At 34.5% G+C, this 19,339-nt stretch overlaps 3 protein-coding genes across 3 annotated transcripts; all 3 read right to left on the minus strand.

Annotated features, from left to right (window-relative positions):
• Positions 1 to 3,044: 3,044 nt before the first annotated feature.
• Positions 3,045 to 3,914, minus strand: LOC114265410 (14-3-3-like protein G-BOX factor 14 kappa). Its single transcript, XM_028206233.2, has one exon. It carries the CDS (start codon positions 3,843 to 3,845, stop codon positions 3,084 to 3,086), a length of 762 nt encoding a protein of 253 aa, XP_028062034.2. The 5' UTR covers positions 3,846 to 3,914; the 3' UTR covers positions 3,045 to 3,083.
• A 2,315-nt stretch (positions 3,915 to 6,229) lies between these two features.
• On the minus strand, positions 6,230 to 8,021 carry LOC114265409 (uncharacterized). The gene is made up of 2 exons (XM_028206231.2): positions 7,385 to 8,021; positions 6,230 to 7,280 (listed from the first exon to the last, which is right to left on the minus strand). Exons 1-2 carry the CDS (start codon positions 7,949 to 7,951, stop codon positions 6,570 to 6,572), a joined length of 1,278 nt encoding a protein of 425 aa, XP_028062032.1. The 5' UTR covers positions 7,952 to 8,021; the 3' UTR covers positions 6,230 to 6,569.
• Positions 8,022 to 14,586: 6,565 nt separating this feature from the next.
• On the minus strand, positions 14,587 to 16,337 carry LOC114263498 (uncharacterized). The gene is made up of 2 exons (XM_028204050.2): positions 15,614 to 16,337; positions 14,587 to 15,489 (listed from the first exon to the last, which is right to left on the minus strand). The coding sequence occupies exons 1-2, from the start codon at positions 16,178 to 16,180 to the stop codon at positions 14,779 to 14,781; spliced, it is 1,278 nt and encodes a 425-aa protein (XP_028059851.2). The 5' UTR covers positions 16,181 to 16,337; the 3' UTR covers positions 14,587 to 14,778.
• Between the last annotated feature and the right edge of the window lie 3,002 nt (positions 16,338 to 19,339).

The following is a 19,339-nucleotide window of genomic DNA, read 5'->3' on the forward strand; positions in this document are numbered from 1 at the left end:
AAAGATTAGAAGCACACCAGCGCCTAGGCCCAGCCCGCCCGCCCGGCGCGCGTGTGGTGATTTTGGGTCCAATGTGTCTAGCCCATTTTGCCCATAACCTCTCCCTCTAAAACACTTGGGTACCCCTTGGGGCACACCCCAAGTATCTCACCCTAAGCCTTATAAACCCTTTCAAAACTCCCCACCAAATCAATGTGGGACAAGCCAATTTATAACCTTAAGGAATTTCCACCAAAACTCCATTTCCATGGAGCATACTTTGGCTTCAATTTTCCATTCACTCGGTAATGGTTTTGAGCAACCAAATATACTACGTGAATCACAACACGGCATAGAACGCGTTACCACTTTGACCCGAGTAAATCGACACTCGGGGTCCACCTAAAAATTAGACCAAACTTGAGGAAAAATTCTGATTTTACCCAGAATTTTCCTACCATTTCCAACAGAATGGTGTAATTTTATTTGAGGGATAATTTAGTTATTATAGTAACAAACACAAAATCCATCTACAACAGCGATTTGGGATCACTGCTGTGTCCCTGTTGTGCATTGAAACAACATCTTTTCAAAATATATATATATTTGTATAGAAGTTTTGCTTTAATGGTATAATCTACATCTTCAACACAAAAAAAGAAAAAAAAAATTATAATCCACATCTTTAAAAATAAAAAAATATATATATTTATATATATAATCTACATCTTACACGTATGTAGAATGTGAGGTCCACAATAGATTATCACTTCCTACGCTTTTTTCTCTTCCTAACACAAGCTCAAAACTGATTCTTTCATTTGATAATACCACTATCTATTAAATAAATTACATAAAATCTCTAAAACATCACCACCAGTCCCCATTTACACACAAAATAAAACCCAACAAAAATGAAACTAAGGGGTTGTTTGAGATATTCTAAATAAGTACATTTTTTAATTTTTTATGAAATATGGGTTGGGTTTAAAGCGATGTGGTAGGGAGGTGATGTGACTTAAATAAAGTGATGTGATTTAAATAGGATATTGACTTTTTGACTTTTTTAGTATATGCCAAACAAGGCATAAATATAAAAAGAGATAAAATGAAATCCAATACAGGGGTCTTAGTTAACTAAGAAGTGGGTTTTACAAGTTTTTGTAAGATAAATTGATAGAGAGAGAATAAATTGTATGTATTATGATTGATATATATTATGTACATGGTTGGTCTCCTTTATATAGGAGATGTGGGTGGAGAGTAGGTGTAGAGTAGGTGGAGTAGGTGGAGTGGAGTAGTTTTAACAACCCCCCTCAAACTCAAGGAGGATAGACACAAATCAACTTGAGTTTGGAAAGAGTAACAAAATAAAAAAATAGACTAATACATAAAATAAAAGAGGATAGGAGACACTATATGGTCCTGTTGGACCGTTGGTGAAGACACTGTGCGGGCATGTCAGATCGTTGTAGAGGACACTGTATGGTTGTGTCAGACCGTTGTAGCAGATAATGTCTGGATAGTTTACGAGGTCATGCCGGACCGATGTAGATGCTAACCGGAATCAATGGCGGGACAGTTTACGGGGTCATGCCGGACCGTTGTAAAAGCTAACCGGAATCAATGTCGGGACAGTTTACGGGGTCATGTCAGACCGTTGTAAAAGCTAATTGGAATCAATGTCGGGACAGTTTATGGGGTCATGCCGGACCGTTGTAAAAGCTAACCGGAATCAATGTCGGGACAGTTTATGGGGTCATGCCGGACTGATGTAGAAGATACTATATGATTGTGTATATAGGCTGCCCAAAAGATATACATGTAGATATATATCGAGCCCTCAAAAGTCGCGCCCTCAAAAGGCGTGCCCACTTCATCAAAAGCCGTGCCCGACAGAAATCATAGAGCGGCGAGTCGTCAAAAGTTGTGCCGGACATGCGGCGAGGCACGTGATCGACAGAGTGTCGTGTCGTCCGCGTCGTCATTGTCTATATAAACCAATGCGGAGGCTGTGTAAACCAAACCAGTCTGAAACCTCTGAACATTTTCATTCTGAAACACTCTGTAACCAACCCTTTCTGACATTACCAGTTTGAAAGCGTTGGTTCTCTGAAACACTCAGCAACCCAAAACATGGCCTCTTCTTCCCGTTCAGCTACCCAGAATATGGCCTCTTCTTCCCGTGGTCTGCTCACTCTCTTTCCCGACCTCAACGAGTCCACAAGAGAAATAACCGGTGCGGTTGCCCTTGAACCTCAACCAAGCGCCTCTGGTTTTGCTCCGTTGAACTTTCTTATGCGGTCTGTGGAGCAAAAAATGGCAGTGCAATCAGATATTGAGGCCAATCAGTATACATTGAAGTCATGTGTGGAGACCATGACTGCGGTCACAAACTTGTCGCACCGGCTTCAGAGTAGGACAAATGAGGTGCAGCAGTTAAACGCCCAACTGACTCTGCTCCAGCGCATGTATAAGGATGCGCGAGCAGAGATATGTGTGCTAAAAGCGGAAAACAAGGAGCTGAAGCGGAAGGCCACCGTTATGTTCTGATTTGGAGGTCCGCCATATGCTGCAGTGGAGGAGTAGGGGGGAGTGAACGTGCTCAGTGGATTAGGAAGTACTGAGACCGGGCTGTCACGGGACACCCAAGATAAAAGTAAGAAGAAGAGAATAGTGGAATAGGCAAAAAAGAAAGGCCGGTGTTTGGGATGAGATTTTTTTGTTTGTTTGTTTGTTTGTTTTTTTTTTGTGTTTTTTTTTTTCGGTTGTGGTGTAAAATTGTGAGAGGGGTTGATCCCGGCATGAAAAAAATGACAAGTTTGTGGAATGAAAACCGAGTTGGTTGTGAATGGATTTTTTTTTTTTGAAATAAAAATAATAATAATAAGATAATGGAAAAAGAGAGATAAAATAAAATAAAGAAAGTGGAGCAACGTGGGTGGGGTGCAAAAGGTGAAGATTGACTCAGTTGCTTAAGAAGAAAAAGAAAAAGAGGTATGTGTTTGTGCAAAAGTTGACATAGTGGGAGCTAGACAGCCTTTCAGACAATTTGCCTATCCCTCCTCCAGGAGAATATCACAACTCATCAGCTTGAAAGATGTTTAGGATTCATCTATCTGGTCCTGCATGTCTGAAGTCCAAAGAGTCAGATTGTCCCTTAGCAGTTGCATGATGAGAGTGCTGTCCTTGTATGATTCTTCACCTAAAGTATCAAGTTCAGCTATTGCTTCCTCAAATGCCTGTTTTGCCATGTTACAAGCTTTATCAGATGAATTGAGAATCTCGTAATAGAACACTGAGAAATTGAGGGCTAGCCCCAGTCTTATGGGATGTGTTGGAGCCAGATCAGTCAAAGCAACATCCTGAGCAGCCTTGTAAGCGTTCATAGTGTCCTCAGCAGCCTCCTTACGCTCATCACCAACCTTGAACTCAGCAAGATACCTATGGTAATCGCCTTTCATCTTCAGATAAAACACCTTGGACTCGGTGGCGGTGGCGGAAGGAACGAGATTAGAGTCGAGCAAGTTGAGAATACCAGCGCAGACGAGAGAGAGCTCGGACTCGACCTTGGATCTGTAGTCCTTGACCAAAACGACATGGTCATCGTTCTTGCGAGACTCCTCTTTCTGCTCGATCGAGGAGACAATACGCCAGGCAGCATGGAGAGAGCCGATGACGTTCTTGTAGGCGACGGAGAGGAGGTTGCGCTCCTCGACGGTGAGCTCGCCGGCGGGAGTGGATCCGACGACAAGCTTCTCCATGAACATCACCATCTCTTCGTAGCGCTCGGCTTGTTCGGCCAGTTTCGCCATGTAAACGTACTGTTCTCGGCTTAGGTTGTCTGGAACTGTCATAGTCGCCATTGCTGAGAAGAGAGAGAAGCGGAGAGAACTATAGAGAGAGAGAGAGAGAGAGAGAGAGAGAGAGAGAGAGTGAAGGCATCTGTAGAGGTCCGGCGGGCGGCCAAGGCGAGGCTGCCCCCCGCCGGTGAAGCAGAATTACTAGCTTCTTAACCTTGCTCTGATACCATGTAAGATAAATTGATAGAGAGAGAATAAATTGTATGTATTATGATTGATATATATTATGTACATGGTTGGTCTCCTTTATATAGGAGATGTGGGTGGAGAGTAGGTGTAGTGGAGTAGGTAGAGTGGAGTAGTTTTAACAGTTTTGAAATGAAAATTCTTCAAATTTAATCTAATCCAGAAATGAAATCAAATATGTAATTCTAAATTTGATTAGAAAATCTATATTTTACAAGCAATGGTGGTTGATTTCATCTCAACTTAAACTCTTTGTTTTAACTACATTCAAAACATTATGGCTTTTATTCCCTTCTTCAAGTTCTATTTCTCAAGTCTACATTGAAGGACAAAACCACCTCCACTATTCGTGAAGGTCGGGTCACCACCAACTCCTAAATCGAACCTCTCGGTTGGCTAAGTAAATCAGATGGCAACAATCATGGGCAACTGAGATTAGCATTGGTAGCACATTATGAGCCATGAACCAAGGAAAGATTTTTTACTCATAGCTCAAGAGGAAGTTAATTTCTTGTTTAAAATCAAAGAAAAAAATTTGATGGCTTCATAATACAAGCCAAAACAAAGCTGATAAACAAATGTTAAATGAAGATGATTAAATGGCAAGCTATGTTAGTTAGCCTAAGTGACTATTAGTTAGTTTAGGTGTCAAATTTTAGTTTGCTATTAGTGTTGGTGTAATGCTCTGTTTTACCCTGTTTTGGGTGACACAGGCATTCATATGAAAAGAGTCTAAATACAATACGAAAAAATAGAGTTGTAATCTGTAATAAAAATTATCACTCTGCTTGGTTCCCATTTTTTAAAAACAGTTTTCAGAAAATTTTGCATTCTTATTTTTTGTGTTTTTTTGTTTTTACTGAATTTTCTAAATATTTTATGCAAATTTTTTACTTTTTAAATACACCTAACATAAATACACCTAAAAAGTAAAAAAATTGTAAAAAAATCTTTAAAAAATTCATTAAATATCAAAAATACAAAAAAAAAATACAAGAATTTAGTACATTTTTTGTATTTTTATGTATTTCTTAATTTTTTAAAATATTTTTTCCCAATTTTTTTACTTTTTAGACACATCTAAGTAAGGTGTATCTAAAAACGTAAATTTTTTTTTTTAAAATTTTAAAAATATTCACTAAAAATAAAAAAACACAAAAATCAAAAAACTCAATTTTTAAAAAACTTAATCCAGAAAACTCAAACCAAACACATGGTGTCCAAATCATCAATTTTTTTTTTTTTTTTGAACAAGAAAAAGGGCTCTGAGGTGTCATCACGGCCTCGTGGGCCCTGACCCGGGGTAACCGGTTGCCAGTCAGGAATTAACCCCCACCATGTGAGGGACCCACTACCGGGACACCAGGGGAGCTCAACTATACGCCACAGACCGCCGAGAGTTCGAACCGGAGTACAAAGAGGGGGTCTCAAAGAGAACACTTCCACACTCCCCCCAGGATTCGACCCTGGGTCAAGCCTGTGGAGATGAGTTGCTTTCTCTACTGAGCCACCACCTCTGGTGGTTCCAAATCATCAAGTTCCCCTCATTCATTTCAGTTGTGAGATTAGTTTTGAAGGGCATAACCAAGGATTATAACATTTCAACTCCTTAAACAACATGAACAAAAATTTAAAAAAAAAACACTCCTCAAAAGGCAAAACTACGATCACTCAAGCTATTATTGGGTTTAATTTGTTCATTAAAATACCTCTCTGGACACATTGATTTTGATATAATTTGGGATGATGTTGATCATTGATGGTGGCAGTGGACAATATTGTGGCTTGATGGTAGCAGTGAGTGATGAAGGTAGAGATGCTATTGGAAGAAGTCGGTGTGTAGTCCAATTTCTTTTTACACTCATTTTTTTAACACACCTTCAGAATTGTACTAGTGTGAAAAGATATTTCAAGGGTGTAAATAGAATCATGAAATTCTATTAAATAGATGTTTATTAATGTGAAAAGATAGTCTTGGATGTTTATTAATGTTGATCACATTATTTTATAAATAGATGTTTATTAATGTGAATTATATTTTTAGAAAGTCTTAATTTTGGTATGAAATTCTGTATAAATGTTATGATTGTCAATCATTTTGTTAAATTTTAATTTAATCGTGAATTCTATAGTATAGACTCTTTAAAATGTGTGCATAGTTGCTTTTTATTTTAAAAAAGAAATTGTTCATAACGATAGAATTGATCAATAATGATATTTCTATTCATTTTTACATCTCAAGATAAATTTAATATTCAAATAGAAAATAATAGAATTGCACATATTAAACATGAAAATCAAATAAAAAGATAAAAACAATACAAGGATTAAAAGTTAGCACAACTCATTTAAACTACAACTATGATACAGACCACTAAAAGAAGACTACTAAAAGCAGCTCTAGTGAGGTGGCATGCAAAAAAAAAAAAAATTAAAATAAAAAGAGAAGAGAAAAAAGACAAAACACAAAGAGGAAAAAGACAATTTTATGCTCCTTTAGTGCTCAAAATCATTTTTCTTTAAACTAATTTAAATATTTTTTCAAACACGGTGGTGTAGTTCAATTGACTTGATTTTCTGAATTCTCTTGATGACCAGATGTTTACTCCATTCCTCGCCAATTGCCTTTTTCACTAAGCGACCCGTGTGCAGTAAGAATAGAATTGCCATTAGACTACACCACACGATGATTGCAACTGTAATAGTATGACTGAGCGGTTTTCTATCATTTTTTGGTGTGACCACAACAATAGAAATTGCATATGTTACTGCCATTGATGTAACTGTCAACCACATGACTGCAACTAGAATCCACATGAAAATTTTTCTCTTGAATGGCAATCCACTTATGAGCAACAAGATTGTGCTTAGGGACGCAACAAATCCTATCGTGCAAGCACGAATGAAATATGGGTATGAATCTGGATAATTATAAGCCATTACAGCTTCTCCAACTCTGTGTCTATCTGAAGTGTCTTGCCAAACACCACCTGGAGGGCTCAACCCAGCTTGGAAAGCTATTGTTGCAATGAGCGTTGCCACCAACATTATTGTTTCCTTTTTCTTAGCTAGCCACTCAGATTGTCCGACATCGTTGCCGCTCATGGCTCCAGCTTTTCGGAGTTTATTTTCAATATCATTTGGGTTTTTCAAATCCTTTCTAATTTGTGCTAGAATGTCCAATGCTGTGTACTCGCTAGCATTTTTTATGTTTACATCCAGTGTCGCATTGGTAAGCAAGTAGTCTAAGGCCTGCCCAAAAAAAAAAAAAATTTAATATATTAGTTAGATGCAACTTTGGCCAAATCATTTTTTTGGTTAATGAAAAAAAAAAAAAATCTTGATTATGGTCATACCTTGATTTGTTTATTTGCCACAGCTAGATGCAATATGGTGTTGCCTCTTTCATCTTTAGCATTCACAAACTCTTTATTTTTAATGGTATTCAAAAGTTCTTTCAGACAATCTAATTGGCCGCGCATCACACATAAATGTAAGATGGTCTCACCTCGGTTCATCACGACCTCAGCTGCTTGGGAATTGGCTTGAACTAACGCTTTCAACACATCGACCTTGCCCTTCATGACTGCAAGATGAAGTGGGTTTTTACCATCTTTGTCACGAGCTAAGCACATGTCAGGATCTACCGATGTCAACGCTTGTACAACGTTAACATGCCCTTTTGCCGAAGCAAGGTGAAGGGGCAAGCGTTGTGAAGAGTCCAGAACTTCAGCAAGATCTGGATTTAGACTCAGAACTTCTGTCACGAAGTTTGCATGCCCGCGTAATGCAGCCACATGCAGAGGACTCCAACCGAACCAACCAGAGTTCAGTCTATAAAGAACTAGTGGATCTTTTTTAAGTATTTGATGTAATAATGTGACATTGCCGTCTATTGCTGCTTGGTGAAGCGTCTGTTCCATTCTCTCTGGCTCTCTCTGTGACAATGAATTTGTATTTATGAGCAATGCAGAAGAATAAGAGCTGTGAATAGAAATGTGTAGCATGTCTTTTATTTATAGACACACAAACACTGAATATAGGAAAGCACCTACCATCTTCCATGTTTTTTTGTTTTTTTTTGGGGAGGAAGTTGGATAACATATGCAAAGAAACTTCACAGAACAACATATATGAAGGAAGGATGCTACATAACACGGTAAATTTTTCTGTGTATGCCCTCCGTCTACCGAAAGCTAAAATAAAACATAAAAAAATTAAATTACAAATATACCCTTTAAATTTTATTTAAAATATGAATTACTATTTGTGGTTCTATAAATTACAACTCTCTCTTTGTCAAAAAAATTTCAAAAATGCAAGACACCCCAATTTTTTTACCATACTCACATGAGTTTGAGTCCCACTTGAGTGTAAGTCCCATACAAATTTTGGTAAAATTTTTTGTATCCCTATCATTGTTCAAATTTTTTATCCAACAAAATTAACAGAAAAAATAAAATTCATAACTACTATCCTATAAACAATAAAATTACTAGAATTATTAATTGACATATAATTATGATATAAAAATTGTTAATTAAAAAATTTTAAATTTATTTTATAGATTTCTTTTATATTAGATTTACTTAAAAAGCGAAAAAGAAATGATAATTTTTTTTTAAAAAAAAATAGTACAAACAAAAGAATTAATTAATTAATTTTTTAACAGATCCTAATACTTTTTCGATGGAATATATGCAAATTTATCGAAGGGCGGCTTACGAGGTGGCAGGCGGGAAACGGTGGTCCCTCAAGGGGATGGCACTGGCAATGGTGTTTTGGTTTCGTGGAAATTACCACTTTACTGGCACTAGCATTGGGACTAGCAAAGTGTTTTGGTTTCATGGAACTTGCATAGCAATTTGAATAATGGTAATGGGGATGCACCGGCAATAGTGTTTTGGGTTCGTGGAAGTTACTTACCAATTTACTGGCACGGACTAGCCATGGTGTTTTGGTTTCATGGAAATTGCACGGCAATTTGAGTGGTACGATATGTATTAATTAATAAATCAACTAATATATTAACAGATGATATAATATAATTTTAAAAATTTTAAAAATTTGTAATTTGTATAACAAAAATGCCTCACACCCCCCAGTGGGGGTCACTGGGGGTCATGAATGGAGCCTTTCCATTGGTCAAAAAAAAAATTGTTTTTTTTTTTTTTTTTTTTTTTGTGATTTGGACGGATGAGGGGCTGCCACCTCACTGGGGGTCGACCCCCAGTGGGGGTCTGTAGCAAAGTTGTTTGTATAATGGGTGGAATCAATAATAATGTCATAATATTAGTTGGTACATTAATTAATACATATAATACGGCCGTAGCAATTTAATGGCGCTTTGTAATAGAGTTATTAAATGAACTAAATTATTTGAACTTGACTCGTGTTCTATTTATTAAAATTTTATTTGAAAATAATTTATTATGTAAATAAATTAAATTTTAATATAATTTTATATTCATTAAGTTTTTAAGTTAAATTTAAATAATTTACTATTCAGCTCGATAAACTTATATAAATAAAAAATTAAATTACTTGAACTCGACTTGTGTTTAGCTTGTAAGAAGTTTATTCGAAATTGATTTAATATCTAAACCAACTTGAACATAATTTTAAAGTCATTAATTATCAAACTTAAGTTTAAACAAAATTAATTCACTCGACTCACCGTACTAACGACAATGGTGCTGACGGTGAGCCAGTTGAGTACTTTATTCCTGTAAAAAAATCACGTTGATCGAATATCAATAGCTACTTGATTAGATTAGATTTTTGTTAACAGTAATTATAATTTTTAAAATAAATTATTGACAAAAATCTGATCTGATCAAGTAACTATTGATGTCCGATCAACGTTATTTTTTACAGGGATAAATTATATGGAGAAATTTACAATGTGCACCCTTTTAAATGGTGCATATTGTAAAAAAGTTATGATTTTTTATGATGAACGTTATGATTGTTTGTGATGTGTTATGACATTTTGTAGTAAAGTTATAAATAACAAATTTATGATATGCACCCTAAGGTTAGGAATGATAATGTTATGACATTTTGTGATTTTTGTTATGACTCTTTGAGATTTTGTTATGACATTTTTCAGTGAAAAAAAGTTATGACTTTTGTAGTGAAAAACTTATGACATTTTGGGTTTAAATTATGAAATTTGGTGAAAAAATAATAAAAGACATACCATATGTATCTTTTTTATGGTGCATATTGTAACATCTTCCGAATTATATTTGTAAAAGGTCATTACCACAAAATTTTGGTATGAAATTCTGTATAACATTAGAATATGGGAAAGAAACGTGATTGAGTCCCCCAATTTTTCCAACGCCACCACTCTCCACACCACTCTCCACATACACGTGAGGGTTGATTATTGGAAGAAGAGAAATTTTTTTATTTATTTTTTATTTTTTATTTTTCTGGCTATCAGACTCCACTGGGTCCTGTGGATCAACCGCCGTGGGGGTCTGAAACATTATGCTATGGGAAAGCACCTACTATCTTTCGTTTTTATCTTTTTTTTAAGGGGGAAATTAGATAACATATGCAAAGAAAGTTCACGGAACAACAAACGTGAAGGAGGGATGATACATCACATGGTTAAGTTTACCGTGTATGCCCACGAGTCCGGATTCTCGGCCGCCCTTCTCGGCGGCCGTCCCAGCAGCCCCCCAAAACGACGTCGTTTTGGGGGTTTTTTTGATTTTTTTTTTTCTTTCTTCTTCCTCGTTCTGGCCGAACCAGAGGCGAGGGGAGGGGAGGGGAGGGGAGGGGAAGAAGAGAGAGAGGGGGATGGGAGGGGAGCCGCCGGTGGGCCGGACTGGAGGGGGCCATAATCACCGGGGGAGGAGGAGGAGGAGGCAGAGGCGGGCCGGAGGCGGAGGCGGAGGCGAGGCGACGATCGGACGGCTGGACGACCTGCGACTAGGGGTGTGCATAATACCGCCGAAACCGCCGAAACTGCCAAAACCGCACCGAACCGCACCGCCAAGGCAAATTCGTTATTATTTGTTAATCGAACCGCCGGTTTTTGATAAGAAAAATGGCAAATTCTAGTGACACTTTTATCAATCCGCCGGTTTCTATTTTTCTTCCAAACCGCACCGACCCGCACTGCTATTAAATCATGTTTTATAGGATTCTAAAAATTCTTTTTTACTTAAGTTTGCTTGTTGTCTTATACCTTAGAATATAGTATTACATTACTGCTCGAGGGGAATTTTATGTATTGTATTTGATCATTGTAGCTTCACATATGCTTGTAATGAATTGATGGCATAGTCGTTGATATTATCATGTTGTTGCTACACTTGCTGCATCAGAAGAAAGCTTCGCAAGATACTTAACATCACGATATCTCTCGTCATTTTTTTACTCTTTGATTTAAGTTTTGTAATTTGAATTATATTTTTTATAAACCGCCAATCCGCCCGAACCGCCAAGGCAAATCCGCCATTATTTGCCAACTGAACCGTCGGTTTTTGATAAGAAAAATGGCAAATTCTAGTGACACTTTTATCAATCTGCCACCCGCCATACGGTTTCTATTTTTCTCTCAAACCGCACCGACCCGCATCGCGCACACCCCTACCTACGACGGCGGAGGCGAGGCAAGGCGACGATCGGACGACCTGCGACGGCGACCCTCCCCTCCCCTTCCTCTCTCTCTTCTTCCCCTCCCCTCCCCTCCCCTCTGCTCTGGTTCGGCCAGAACGAAGAAGAAGAAAAGAAAAAAAAAAAAAAATTCAAAAACCCCCAAAACGACGTCGTTTTGGGGGGCTGCCGGGTAGGGCCGCCGGGTAGGGCGGCCGAGGATCCGGATTTGTATGCCCACCGGCTACCAAAAGCTAAAATAAAAAAAAATAAAAAAGGGTAAATTATGAATACATTTATTATGATTTGCTTAAAATACATATTGTCTCATGTGATTATAAAAATTATAAGTATTTCTTGTCAAAATTTTTTATTTAACAAAATTAACAGAAAAAATTAAATTTCCAACTACTATCCTATGCAACAATAAAATTATCAGAATTATTAATTAAAATATATTTATGACATCATTAAAAATTATTAATTGATTTTGGCGTCATTTGGGATGGTGCTTTTTAGCTAAAGTAGCTAAAAAGTCAAAACACCTAATCGTATTATTTCTATTTTTTTACATGTCTTTTCATAAAAAGTTAAAAAAAACTAATTAAAATAGTCACCTTCCAAACACTTTGTTAATGATTTATTAATAAAATGATCATTTGTTATGTAATTAAAATTTTAGAGAGATAGTATGTAATTTTCAGAATCACATAACACAATTCATATTTTAAATAAACATTAAGGGAGTGTTTTTGTAATTTATCTGATAAAAAATAAAAGATAAAAACGATTGGATTAGTTTTTCAAAATTATGTTTTTATCTTTAATTTTTTTTTTCAAAAATTAATTTGGTAAAAAATTATGAAAAAAAACTAAGTGAAAGGTAAGTTCTTGTGGTCTAGAAACAATACAGTAAGCTCTATTATTTTTATGTAATTGTATTTTAATTCACACAATACTTAATCTCATTCTTATTAGTAATTTGGTAGTCATATAAATGGAAAAAAAATAAATGATGTTGTTATGTTTTTTAAATTAAGATGCATATTTTATTTTATTTTATTTTATTTTATTTTCACACCATCTACGTTAGTTCCAATCTTTTAGTTTGAAGAGAGATTTATTAGAAAATCATTTTTCTAGTATTTGTATTCCGATTAATTCATAAGATATTCTTGTATTTTAATAAGTTCTATTATTTGAACATTTGATCTACCAAATCCTAGTTCTCATATTTAAAGTATTTTATGAACATTTCTACCCTTACAAATATTTTTTGATCGATTAGCAATTTAGTGATGTAAGCATTCATATTTTATAATGTGAATATTCACATTGACAGTGTGGACATTCACATCGCAGAATATTTACACTGTAAATGTGAATATTAATAGAGGTAATTTTGTAAATATGTTACCCATAGGACTTATTCAAATATAAAAAAATAATGTGAATTAAATAGAATATAAATAGGTGAAAAGAAATTTATGAAAAAATATCCATAATTTTAATTAAAAAGATGTTTGATTCACATTTTTAAGGCTTGAACTTATTACTTTCCTTATAACTGTTTTTAACGCAAATATAGGCCCCCATGAGAAACATCTATACTATTATAAAGTGAACACATAATATGGTATCCTGAAACTTTACTCTCCTCATGCCATGTCATGTGGCAGTATTTTTTATTTTTTAAAAAATATTTTTTATTTTTAAAAAAAAAGTTAAACAAAGAGATAAGCAAGGCTTGAACCTATGACCATGGGTTTAAGTACGACGACTCATACCACTTAAGCTAAGTACACATTATAATATTAATTTTATTATTATTATTTTTTATTCTTACTTATTTAAATTGCACACACATCGTGTGTGCCACCCACTAATGTATTACAATTTGAGCCAAAATAAAGCGCAAAGTTTCTCAAGTCTCAAACTGCATCGTTGACCAGATGAATTTCGGTGCAACATGGTAAGAGGGAAGAGTAGTCCACTTACAAAACCACAAGGGTCCAAAATTAATTTTTAGTTTTGAAATTCAAAAATTGTTTTAGCTTTTTAGGCTCTGTATTGAGTAAAGTTTTTTCATAGTTATTTTCTTTACTTTTTAAATTTATATCATTTAGATGCATTTAAAACACAAAATATTTGTGTTTAAAAATTTCTTCACAAATACAATTTTCACTAAATTTAAGTGTATTTGGATAGGTTTATTGAAAAAGTTTTTTTAAAAAATATTAAAATATTAAAAATTTCACTAAGACAAAAAAAAAAAAAAAAAAAAAAAATTGAAGACCAAAAAACTCAAATACAATTTCCAAAAACTAAACCAAACACCCAAGGGCTAAAAATATTTTGTCCAGTTTGGTATCATTTTTTTTAAGTTTATATTAAACAGTGAAAAATGCTTGAGATTCTCTTTTTTTAGAGACTTCTTCAATCTTTTTTGGATCTCAACCATTGATATATGTGTGGTACACACTATCAATGGTTAAAATCTAAAGGGAGTTGTGGAGTCTCCAAAAAAAGGAGTCTCAATCATTGTTGTTTTAAATTTATGTGAAAATAATTTAAAAAAAAAAAAAAATTAAAAAACAAGTGTTTGGAGTTTCTTAAAAAGAGCATTGTATTCAATTTTTTCCTTCCAGAAAACAGTTTTCGGAGACTTTCTGCCAAACTAACTCTATTTTATTTGGTTAGTAGTATGAATGGAAAAGAATAAAAAAAAATATTGCCATCTTTTTTCAATTAATATATATATATATATATTTATTTATTTTAGTGTGTACCCATCATGAGCATTAATTTTAATCGTTTTAACCATACGAAAAAGAAAATCAATATAATTATATAAAAAATGTGAACAAACTATATTTTTCTCAAATTTTAAGGAAGTGAATGCAATTTTATATTTAAGGTGTAAATTACACTCACCTCCTTGAAGTTTGTTAAAAAATAGTCAACCCCACACTTCTAATATTATCAGAAGATAATAAATTACATCTCAAGATAAATTTAATATCCAAAAGAAGATAATAGAATTGCACACATAAAACATAAAGATCAAATATAAAGTTAAAAACAACATAAGGATGAAATATTAGCACGACTCGATTAAACCAACTTAAATATTTTTTTAGACACCCTGATATAGTTCAAGCGAGTTGATATTCTGAATTCTCTTGGTGACTAGATGTCTGCTCCATTCCTCGCCAACTATCTTTTTCACTAATCGAACTGTGTGCAATAAGAATAGAATTGCCATTAAACTGCACCACACGATAATTGCAACTGCAATTGTATGACTGAGTGGTTCTCTGTCAATTTTTGGTGTGATCACAACAATAGAAATTGCATATGTTACTGCCATTGATGTAATGGTCAACCACATGATCGCGACTAGGATCCACATGAAAATCCTTCTCTTGAATGGCAACCCACTTATGAGCAACAAGATTGTGCTTAGGGATGCAACAAATCCTACTGTGCTAGCACGAATGAAATATGGGTATGAATTTGGATAATTATAAGCCATTACAGCTTCTCCAGCTCTGTGTCCGTCTGAATTGTCTTGCCAAACACCACCTGGAGGACTCATCCCAGCTTGGAAAGCTATCGTTGCAATCAGCGTTGCCACCAACATTATTGTCTCCTTTTTCTTTGCCAACCACTCAGACTGTCCAACATCCTTGCCGCTCATGGCGCCGGCTTTTCGGAGTTTATTTTTAATATCATCTGAATTTTCCACATCCTTTCTAATTTGTTCTAGAATGTCCAATGCTGTGTACTTGCTAGCATTTTTTATGTTTACATCTAGTTTTGCATTAGTAAGCAAGTAGTCCAAGGCCTGCCCACACACAAAAAAAAAAAAAAAAAACTTTAATTACTTCCCATAATATATTAGTTAGTTGCAACTTTGGCTAAATCATTTTTTTGGTTAAGAAAAAAAAAAAAAATGATCATGGTCATACCTCGATATGTGCATTCGCCACAGCTAGATGCAATATGGTGTTGCCTTTTTCATCTTTAGCATTCACAAACTCTTTATTTTTAATGGTATTCATAAGTTCTTTCAGACAATGTAACTGGTTGCGCATCATACATAAATGTAAGATGGTCTCACCTCGGTCCATCACGACCTCAGCTGCTTGGGAATTGGCTTGAACTAACAATTTCAACACATCAACCTTGCCTTTCATGACTGCAAGATGTAATGGATTTTTACCATCTTTGTCACGAGTAAGGCACATGTCAGGATCTACCGAAATCAACACTTTTACAACCTCAACGTGCCCCTTTACCGATGCTAGGTGAAGGGGTGAGCGTTGTGAAGAGTCCAGAATGTCAGCAAGATCTGGATTTCGACCCAGAACTTCCCTCACAAATTCTGCATGCCCGCGCAATGCAGCTACATGCAAAGGACTCCAACCGAACCCACCAAAGTTCACTCTATCGAGAACTAGTGGATCATCTTTGAGTATTTGATGTAATAATGTGACATTGCCTTTCATTGCTGCTTCGTGAAGCCTCTGTTCCATTCTCTCTAGCTCTCTATGACAATGAATATGAATAAATTAATAAGCAATGCAAAAGAAAAAGAGCTGTGAATGGCAAAACAAAAAAGCTGTGAATAGAAATGTGAAGCAAGTCTGTATTATTTATAGACCCAAACAGTAGAATATGGGAAAGCACCCCGGGGGGGGGGGGGGGGGGTGTTGGGGAAATTAGATAACATATGCAAAGAAACTTCGCAGAACATATATAATGATACATAACACGGTTAAATTTACCGTGTATGCCTACCAGGGACCAAAAGTTAAAATAATTAAAAAATAAATTATATATAAATTTCTTGTGATTTACTTAAAATACAGATTGTTTCATGTGATTATAAAAATTGATACTCCTTGCACCCTTATTTATATACACATTTAAAAGGGATACATCATATGCACCTTTGGTTATACTATTTTCTTATTTAGTTATGACCAATTTTTTCTTTAATTATAATATTATTTTAGTTATGACTCATAAATTTTTTAATTATATCTCATATTATATTTGATTATGACAATTTTTTTTTTTAATTATGACTTTATAAGGTGCATATATCATAGTATTTCCAATTATTTATGGACACAAACATTAGAATATAGGAAAGCACCCACTATCTTCCATCTTTTGTTTTTTTGGGGGGGAAATTGGATAACATATGCAAAGAAACTTCCCAGAACGAACGGGGTGGGATCTTCTGTCCCAAATTTGTGTCCCAACACCCTGTCCCACTCTTCAAGGGCTGCCATCTGTCTATAATTAAAGAGCGAAAAGACTCCGTTAGCTCTCCGTGAACCCATCAAGCCTGCGAAAGCGTTGACGTTTCAAACTACCAATTCTTCCTCCTCTTCTTGCCCTTCTGCCTATTGGCTACCAAAAAGCTAAAATAATAAAAAGTAAATTATAAATAAATTTATTGTGATTTATTTAAAATACAAATTGTTTCATGTAATTATAAAAATTATAAGTACTTATTGTCAGAATTTTTTATTAATAGAATTAATAAAAAAATTAAATTTCCAACTACTATCCTATGCAATAATAAATTTATCATAATTATTAATTAGAATATATTTTTAATATCACTAAAAATTATTAATTGACTTAGGGCATCCACAGTGGACTCACTAAAACACAAGTTAGTGTCAGAGGTTAATTTTTGACCAGTCAAAATTATTGTTTGACACTGCAGTGGAAATGTTAACTCCTTCGTTAACACCGTCAGATGTTAACATGCTAGCCTCAGTTAGCAAACATTTTGGCCACCCTTCACAGGAGCAAGAGAGGAGAGAGAGATAGAGAGAAATGGAGTGTGGGATCCACTGGTTGTTAGTAGTCGAAATGACACTGGAGAAGAAGAGAGAGAGAAGAGAGGCCAGAGAAAATAAGTTATTAATATTATTATTTTATTAATTTAATATATTTATACATCACTTAACACATACTTTAACATATCCATTATACCACCATTCACTCTCTAAAATTAACAAACTCTTAACACACCTTAACACATATTTTTGGACCTAATTTTTATCACTTTTTATCATATAACACACCATGTTTTAGCCACACTATTGTGTATGCTCTTAGGCACTATTTGGGATGGTGCTTTTTGGCTAAAATAATTAAAAAGTCAAAACATCTAATTATATCGCTTTTTTTACTTTTCTGTATATATTTTCATAAAAAACTAAAAAATTAATTAAAATAATCCCTTTTCAAACACCCTGCTAATGATTTATTAATAAAATGGTCATTTATTATGTAATTAAAATTTTGAAGAGGCGAGATGTAATTTTTAGAATCATAGAATACAATTCATATTTTAAGTAAATCTTAAGGGGTATATTTGTAATTTATCCGATAGAAAAAAACAATTGGAATAATTTTTCAAAATTATGTTTGATTGAGTTTTTAGAATTTTTAAATTATATATTTTTTGAAAAATTAATTTGGTAAAAAATTATGAAAAAAAACTAAGTGAAAGGTAAGTTCTTATGGTTTGAAAATAATACAGTAAGCTATATTATTTTTACATAATTATATTTTAATTCATATAATACTTTAATCTCATTCTCATTAGTAATTTGATAGTCATATAAATGAAAAAAATGGTGTTGCTATGTTTTTTAAATTAAAATGTATATTTTATGTTCTTTGTTCTTTTTTCTTTATACCATCTATGTTAGTCTCAGTTCTTTAGTTTTAATTAAAAAGAAATCTATATAATTATGTCAAAATTATAAAACTTTATATATTTTCTTCAATATTGTGTTTGTTCACACAAACACTTCAAAATAAATCTAATACTCAGGTCAAACACTTGATATTTAAATAAAGATATGAAATATGTGTTAGATACTTTTTCGTTAAACTTTTTATTTATTTATTATTTGCTCTTATTTTACTCTATTGTTATATGTAGGGTTGTGCATAGAGTTATCTGAACCGTAGAAACCACCCAACCCGATCCGAACTACATACAAATGAGCGATTTCGAGTATAGAGCAGGGTCGGGTGCGGTTTAAATTATTCTTTCATTGCGGATTGCGGGTTTCACTTGCACTCGCGAGCACCCGCGAGCACCCGCCCGCACTAAACTTTTTTTTTTTTTTTTTTTTTAAATTTAAAAAAACCTAGAATTTACGTGCTTTTAATCGTTGATGTTGGTGCAAATTTAATTTCTAGGCAGAATATTCAATTTGACAAAGTTGAGCCCGAGATCTTGGGTGAGAAGAAATCTACTCTTTTTTTTATTGTTGATGCTGGTGCAAATGAACATTTCTTTATAATATAGTTCCTACCCTAGTATTCTGTCTTTTCTTTTCCTTTTTTATTGTTTAATACTGTTCTACTTATCTTCTAAATGCAAAAAAACACAACGAAAGTCCTTTCTATTTATTCCCGAACCCTATTTGCATAAACCGCAATCCGCACTGCGGGCGGTTATAGGTTCAATTTTTTCCAAACTACAGACATACAGGCAGGTTCAAACAAAAAACCGAACTGTCCAAAATCAATCCGCGATCATCCTAATTATATGTACCACCACACGCATCCCATACGCCTTGTTTTTGGTTCCATCATCACTAATCCTCCTTCTCATAAATTGCTCAGCAATTTCCATCATATCAACATCATTT

This window comes from Camellia sinensis, chromosome 11, assembly GCF_055761805.1.
Source record: "Camellia sinensis isolate YWXY chromosome 11, ASM5576180v1, whole genome shotgun sequence".
NCBI classification, from domain to species: domain Eukaryota; kingdom Viridiplantae; phylum Streptophyta; class Magnoliopsida; order Ericales; family Theaceae; genus Camellia; species Camellia sinensis.